This window comes from Crocuta crocuta, unplaced genomic scaffold (assembly GCF_008692635.1).
Source record: "Crocuta crocuta isolate KB4526 unplaced genomic scaffold, BGI_CrCroc_1.0 scaffold91-1, whole genome shotgun sequence".
NCBI classification, from domain to species: Eukaryota; Metazoa; Chordata; class Mammalia; order Carnivora; family Hyaenidae; genus Crocuta; species Crocuta crocuta.
The window spans coordinates 3,218,170-3,226,756 of NW_027551575.1; the positions used below are offsets into that span (position 1 = coordinate 3,218,170).

Here is an 8,587-nt window from a genome sequence, read left to right on the forward strand (position 1 = left end):
AAAATATCTGGAAAATAACCAGATATTTGGAAATTAACAGCATACTTATAAACCCATGGATGAAGGGAAACAATACAAAGAAAAGGCCAGAGTTTGAAACAAAATATAAGGCAAACACTACACTCAGAAATTTGTGAGAGTCAGGGCACCTGGGTGGCTCAGCCAGTTAACCGTTCCACGTCACCTCAGGTCATGATATCCCGGTTCTTGAGTTCAAGCCCTGCATTGGGCTCTCACTGACAGTGCAGAGCCTGCTTGGGACTCTCTCTCGCCCTCTCTCTCTCTGTCCCTGCTGCATTTGTGCTCTCTCTCTCAAAAAAACTAAAGTGAAAAAAGAAATTTGTGAGAATCAGCTAAAGTAGTACTTAGAGGGAGATTTATTATTTTAAATGGCTATGTCTATTGGGAAAAAAAGGAATATTTAGGGGCGCCTGGGCGGCTCAGTCGGTTAAGCGTCCGACTTCAACTCAGGTCATGATCTTGCAGTTCATGGGTTTGAGCCCCACGTCAGGCTCTGTGCTGACAGCTCAGAGTTGGAGCCTGCTTCAGATTCTGTGTCTCCCTCTCTCTCTGACCCTCCCCTGCTCACGCTGTCTCTCTATCTCAGAAATAAATAAAACAGAAAAAAGAAACAGAAAAAACAGAAATATTTAAACTGAGTTATCTAAATTTCTAATCAGAGGAGACTGACAAAGGTTCTACTAAAGCATAAGTAACACAGTTATTTTTAAAAAGCCCAAATCAATAAAATACAAAATAAATAACAGAAAAGTTAACAAAGGCAAAAGTTGGTTGAGGGTATTAATAATACTGATTTACATCTAGTACGATGTTGGGAGTGGGGACTCAAACTGCCAATATAGGTGTGAAAAAGGAGATATCATTACAGATCCTAGAAAAATTAAATAATAAGAGTATTCTGAATAACTTTATGTCAGTAAATTTGAAAAATTAGGTAACAAATAAAATTTACCAAAACCGACCCAACATGAAAGAGAAAAAGTTAATACACGCATAATTAGTTTTCAACTGCTGCTATAATGGATATTAAAAACAAAACCCAATTATTATTTGAGTCAGAACTCTGGACATAGTGTGACACAGCTGGGTCCTCTGCTTACTCTGCTCAGGACTGACACAGCCAAATCAATCAATGTGTTAGCAGGGCTGGATTCTTACCTGGAGGCTCTGAGGAAAATCTGACTTCCAGGCTCATGTAAGTTGTTGGCAGAACTCACTTGCTTGTGGTTGTGGGCCTGAGATATCTCTCTCTGTCTCTCTCTTTCTCTCTCTCTCTCTCTCTCTCTTTTGACATATAGACATCTTCATCTTCAAGCAACAAGCCTCATGCTTAAAATTTCTGACTGTCCTTCTGCCACATCACTCTGAGGACAGCTAGAGAAAGGTCTCTGCTCTTAACAACTCATGTGATTAGACTGGACCTAGCAGATAATCCAAATTAATCTCCCTATTTTAAAATGCATAACATTTATTACATCTGCAAACTCCCTTTTGTTATGTAACATAATTTATTCATATGTTCCAGGGATTAGGCCACAGATAACTTTGGAAGGGGGATGGTGGCTATTCTTCCTACCACAACATACTAAAGGGAGATAAATTACAGATGACAGATAGATATATACAATAGATAGTTGAATGATAGAGATATTTGTATACATTTTGATAGTTGAAGTTGTTTCAAATTTTTTTCCACAAAGCAAACTCTAGGTTCCAATAGCTTCATATATGAACTCTATCACTTTACGAACCAAAATAGACCAATCTTAGGTACCAAAATCATTCAGAAAACAGGGGTAAAAAGAACACTCCTCAGCTTGTTTTATAAAGCGTGCATAAATGCAACATTATAATATCATAAAAGTATTATGAGAAAATTATACACCAATATCCATCATTAACTTGAAGGCAAAAATCCTCAAAGAAATATAATCAGACTGAATCTAGCAGCAATACACAGGAAAAAAAAAAAATACACTGTAGCTAACGGGGGTTTACCTAAGGAATGCCAGATTAACTAAAAAAAACAATCAATGTAATCCAACAAAATACAGGAGATTAATCAAGTGAGCACCACAAGATGCAAAAAAAAAAGGTTTTGACAAAAATCAAAACCCATTTAATGTTAAAAAACAAATACTCTCAGCAAATGAGGAACTAAAAGAAATTTTCTCAGTATAATAAGGGAATCATACAAATAACAACAACAGCAAGAACAACATAACAACTAGAGCTGAGCTCATACTTAGTAGTGAAAGTTGGAACGCCTTCCCCCTAAGACTGAGAACAAGATGAGGAGGTCTGTTCATCATTTCTACTCAACATTGTATTGGATGCCCTACCCTATGGAATGAAATAGAGAGGGTAAAAAAATAAAAGGTCTTTGGAAAAGAAGAAGTAAACTGCCTTTATTTGCAAATGATACTATTGTTTATGTAAAATTCTTAAGCAATCTAGGGCGCCTGGGTGGCTTAGTCGGTTAAGCGTCCGACTTTCGCTTAGGTCATGATCTCGCGGTTCGTGGGTTCGAGCCCCGCGTCGGGCTCTGTGCTGACAGCCAGCTCAGAGCCTGGAGCCTGTTTCAGAGTCTGTGACTCCCTCTCTCTCTGACCCTCCCCTGCTCACGCTGTCTCTCTCTCTCTCTCCTAGAAATAAAATATATATATATATATAAAATTCTTAAGCAATCTAAAAGAAAAATCTACTAGTAATATATACATGTAGCAAGGTTTCAGGACATAGTCAAGACAAACAGATCAAAGGAAGTGTAGAGTCCAGATACATACATATAGACCACACCTATAATTAATAACTATAGTTTATCAAAATAAAAATATTTTCAGCAAAAGACACTATTAAGAGAATATTCAAGCTACAGACTGGCAGAAAATATTTTTAAAATTATAAACATTTACATATATCTGGCAAAAAAACTAGTTTCAAATGTATATAAAGGTTTGTAAGTAAATAATAAAACAACCCTCCATAAAGAACAAAAGGCTAAACAGACATTTAACAAAGGAAGATATACAAATAACCAGTAAACAGATGCAAATGTGCCCAAATCAATGGTCATCAAGAAAATGCAAATTCAAATCACAATGAAATGCCACAAAACACTCACTAAAGCGGCCAAAATTAAAAAGGCAATTGACACCATATGTTGTTGAAGACTGTAAAGCTACTGGAATGCTCAGACACTGCTGATAAGAATGTAAAATGGTACTACCATTTTGGCTAAAGATTTAACTTTTCTTTTTTTTTTTTTAATGTTTTATTTATTTCTAGGAGAGAGAGAGAGAGAGACAGCGTGAGCAGGGGAGGGTCAGAGACAGAGGGAGTCACAGACTCTGAAACAGGCTCCAGGCTCTGAGCTGGCAGTCAGCACAGAGCCCGATGCGGGGGCCCGAACCCACGAACCGCGAGATCATGACCTAAGCGGAAGTCGGACGCTTAACCGACTAAGCCACCCGGGCGCCCCAAGATTTAACTTTTCTTAAGAGCTAAAGGTACACTTAAGCTTTATCCTATCAATTCTACTTCTAGCTATTTACCCAAGAGAAATGAGAGCATGTTATTAGGAAAGACTAATATGATAAATGTTTACAGCCTTAATCATAATAGTCGCAAAATGTAAATTATCTCAAATCTACCAAAAGGAAAATGGATTTTAAAAGTTTGGTGGATTGATACAAATTTATAATATGCGTCAATAAAATGGAATGGTTATTGATACATGCAACAGCAAATTAATTCCATACACATTATATACTAAGCAAAATAAGCCAAACTCAAGGGTAGTGTATGTGCTACAGTATGTTCATATTGTATGTTTCACAGAACTACATGAAATTCTAGAACAAAGCAAGCTGATTTATGATTTTAAAACAAATCAAAGCTTTATTGTGTCAGTGGACTAACTGAAAAAAAAAACAAAAATAAAAACATAAGAAAACCGTGAATGAAAGAACTTTTGGGGTTGATTGGAAATGTTCTATATCTTTATAGTGGTGTGTGATACACAGGTATATCCATTTATCAAAACTCATCAAATTGTCCATTTAAGATGTGTACGTTTCAATCTATATAAATATCTCAAAAACTGCAAACAAACAAATGAAAAATGCTAAGATCTAAATAATTCCAAATAAATCTATAAGATTTAGTCTTCACAAGTTATGGTGACCTACTACTTACTTGGCTCCTCTAGAACCTCTGAACCCAATGAATGAATATGAAAAGGAGAAAATGGTTGGAAAATCTTTTACCCATACAGTATTTTTGAGGAGGCCCAACTGTTTATACTTAGATTTAGTACATGAACAGTGCCAGGAAAACCCATTCCTTAGCATAAAAACATATTTCTTTCTTGGAATATGATGGCCAGGAAAGGAATTTTCAGTTCCAAAATAACCTGAGAATGGCAGGAAAAATTGTGGTTACACCATGTAATAAATCCACAACTTCTCAGACTGAAAAAGTGGAAATGGAAAACGATTTCTTACATCATAGAAGTTTTATTTTTGCTACAGGTAATTCCCCATTCTCTCCTCCACTTTCTTTTACAGAAGAAAAGTAGAAACTTCCAGAATTTGTTCAACTAGAATAGGAAAGAAGTCCTTGTTTCTCCAGTGCCAACTAGAAGTTTTCTCTGTTTCTGGAAGGGGTGAGGACTAAATTTCCATTTCTTATAAAGATAAAGGGCTCATCACAAGGCTAGATTTGGTCATGAATCAACAATAATGGAAGGCAAGAACGGCCATGTACTTTCCGTAGCCAAATCAAACAGTGATATTTGGACTTAATCCTTTGTAAGTTGTTTTTGTATAAAGCATGGCTGTATTTAATATCTATTATAGTTTTCACCTCGACTTCATATTCAGCATACATCTATATTCTTTCTTCAATCCTCCTCATTTTTAGATAATTTTTTGCCTCTGCTTCATTCTTTGGGTAAATTATTTTCTTTGGTTTATGACATGACCCAGAAAGCTTCTGGATAACAACACTAAAGACTAAACATTTAATCAGAGACAATGGATTCCATTTTGGTCCTCCAAGAGAATAAATAAACCTGCAAGCAATTTAAATTCAGGAGACAAAAAGCAAACCACTTTTTGACACATTGGCCCTTCTGAAATATTTGGTTTAGTTTACACAACTTTATTTTACAAACAGGACAATTTTTCTTTCCTCTAAACCAAATGAATGAGTCATGTCACATCAATAGTACCCTCATTCCTTACATCACCTCTGTGTGTCTGGTGTGTCTTCTTAAGGAACCCAATAGAGGAAAGAACATGGATTTTCTAGAGAGAAGTTGGGCAGATTTTGATGCTGTCATGTGGAAAAAGTATTGACTCTTAATAAGCTCCAGGATCTTGCCTGTAATTAGAGTAATGGTGACCTCTAGGATTGTTTTGTATTTCTCTCTTTCTCTCTCTCCATCTCTCTCTCTCTTTCACACACACACACACACACACACACACACACACACACACAGATCTGAATGGAAGGAACAGTGCTTGGCACAAAGAACTAGATAAAATGAAATTTGTTCCTTCTGACTCTTGAATCAAATGACAATTTGTTCATCAGAGTTTTGCCCTCAAGTCATGAGCACTGCTATCCCCCATTTCATTTGGCCTTCAGGGTTTATGGACTCACTGAATGAGAAAAAACAAAATGACAATCTCTTGCATTAAAATTCTAACCTATCATTTGGAACACTTACCAAATGCTATTCCTGGTTATTTGGTCACAAAGGAAGTATAGACATCAAAAACTATCATTATGTATTATTTTAATAGTCACTATAAAAAACAATTATTATCCCTCATTTTACACCAATTCAGAGGGAAATATTCTTTAGAAAATATGCATATATCAAAGACAACTATCTTGAATAGACCACCAGGCTATTTATATAGGCATATCAAATGCTTTTTAAAAGACATTACATAATTTTTAAAAAGGCTTCCTTGAATTAATAAGAAATAAGTTAAGAAATCAACAATTAAAGGGCTTGTTTTGTTCCACATCAACAAATGAATTAAATTATTTCTAAATGGGGAAAAGCATCTCTTAGGATGATTAAACTGTAAAATGGGTATTTGCTTGTGACTCATTTTCAGAAACCTAAGTTTTCTCAAAAAAAATCTGGAGGCATATATCTCAAATGATGATGTGGTTCACTGAGTCTTTAAAGGAAAAAAAAAAAAGAAAAATCTCAAGTATTTATCATGTTGCATTTTCATGTATCAAAGCCACCTGGAATGTGATTATGTTTCAAAAGTATGGGTCCTGAGACATTACCNATTTGAAAACCTGACTGTAATAGAGGATCATCATAGCAACAATTTACTTGTTAAATGGAATCAGTGAATGTGTTTTAACTAAATATAGCTCAGAAAGCAGTCTTTGATTTCTTAAAATACATATATAATTCATGATAGAATTTGGACCTTTGATTTGTAAATTTCAAAAATTTAGTCCAATGAATAAAATGCAATATAAACATAAAAATACTTTATCCACAAGTAAACTATTCTCTATTTTATATTAATTTTCATTAAAGTTTTGATTAAAATATAGAATTAAATATTATACCTACTACATAGTTGATACGAAATAATTTAAAATTCTTCCAAAGGAATTAATTTCATACAGTTCTATAACATTTTAATGGCTCTTATGGACATTCTAAGCAACTCTTCTAAGAAAATTAAAATCAAGATGCAACACAGTTTTTTTTAGTAATTTATTTTGATAGACTTCAGTGTGTATAGGAGGTTGACGTAAATACTCACAATCTACTTTTAAAGTCTACTGTCAATGTTTACTCTAATCAAATAAGATTAATTTACCCAGTTGGTTCCTGGCAGTACCTCCAGTAATGGAAAATTATCATAAGCCAATATATCTTGATTACAACAGCTTGTACCTTTATTGTCTCTCCAGATTCTTTTCACATCAGGTCTATAATGAAAAGCTCAGTCACAAACAGAGGGATTAGAAGATACACAATGGGTGAATGTTTTTTAGAGCAAATCAAATTTTCAATAACTCATAAGGTAATTTGAGGGCTTCCATTATATAATACTTCAACAAACAATTATATTCTACATATTTTTTTCCATTTAACAATCCAGTCACTGTATATCTTAACATACATAACCCATAAAATAAAAGTAAATGAAAGCATATGTTTAAAAGTATTTAGTTTGTGAAGAAAAACAATTGGGAAACATTTAAGCAAGAATTGAAAGCAAATATTTATACTGTTAGACTTGGCAGTAGAGGTGGGTTCTCAAGAGAGACAACATGTTCCAAATGGTGTGCTCCATTCTCCTCTCAACCCCATTCATAAAATACCTCTCTGTTACGCAACGGGATCACTCCGCTAGGTTAAAGAACGCAGGCTGATGTTTAGCGTTAACTAGTTGTACATACAAAGGAGAAAGCACCACTCATTTGTACTTAAAAACAAAATTTACCTAAGCAAGACGCTTAGGCAGAGGTATCTTTCCACAGAAGTCGAAGTAAGCAAACCTAAGAATGGGACTGAAATGCCGAATGAGAATGTACAACAAATGGGCACACGACTCAGGAGAAAGCTCAGAGTGGGGTCTTCAAAACGCACGAGTAAACCAGTTTTGAGGACAGAGATTAAAGGCTGCCATGCCTCTGGCATGGTTTTACTATTTTCCCCTGATACTACCAGCACCCTAATTGAAGAAAAGGGAATTTGGGGAACCCTAACGTTGCCTTAGCCTGTTTGTTTGTTTTTTGGTCTTAGCCTTTCTTAAGGCGCTCTTAACCGAGTGGAATTAGCTCTATGCCAACTCCAAGAGAGACCCCGCAACCCTAAACCTCAAGTCCGTGCACTTGCACCGGGATCACAAACCAGGCCAGCCAGGAGAGAAGATCGATGCCAATAGAAGACTGCATGTTTCCCTGACTTTTGTTTGCTCGGGCTTATATTTTAGACAGACACTCATACCCTCCTTGCAGATCCTGGGAAGAAAATGAATACCCGTATCCCTCATCAGTGCAGCCCAATCACAGCCCCCACGGAACGTAGAGGAACCCAACAGTGTCCCCAGAACCAAGTCGCAGCCTAAACCTTCCCTGAGGTCGAGCACAATTTGTGCTTGGAGCAAGGGAGAAAGCATCTATGTCAATTCCTCCTGAGGCCACACTTTCTGTACAGACCCACCTGCATGGGAGCTTCGTGTCTCATTGTTCTCAAAACGTCCTTTCTCTCTGGTTAAGACAGCGCTGGCCGGGGCGCTCGGTCAAGCTTGCACAGCCCGCGAGCTCCACGCTCCACACTCTGCACTCTTGGGGTTCACTAACCGGCTCCAACATCAGCACCGGAGCTGTCCCCTCCTTGGCGCCGCACACGCGTACTGGCAGGGAATCCCGAGCGCTCCTGGGAGTTGTAGTCTTGTTTCAATGAGCTTTACTGGCCCACCAGCGACCCTGAACTACATCTCCCGGCAAGCAAGCACTTAATAGGCTATCTCCTCTAGTCGGACTTGGCCACGGAGCCTCCCTTCTCCCT

At 36.7% G+C, this 8,587-nt stretch overlaps 1 protein-coding gene across 2 annotated transcripts in view; it reads right to left on the minus strand.

Moving 5' to 3' along the window:
* RAB3C (RAB3C, member RAS oncogene family) overlaps positions 1-8,297 on the minus strand; it is a 272,068-nt gene extending 263,771 nt beyond the window's left edge. For both annotated transcript variants that reach the window (XM_077751444.1, XM_077751445.1), the window contains exon 1: positions 8,240-8,297. In XM_077751444.1, coding sequence (XP_077607570.1) covers positions 8,240-8,263 — 24 coding nt within the window. In that variant the 5' untranslated portion in view covers positions 8,264-8,297. The remainder of the gene's footprint in view (positions 1-8,239) is intronic.
* Between the last annotated feature and the right edge of the window lie 290 nt (positions 8,298-8,587).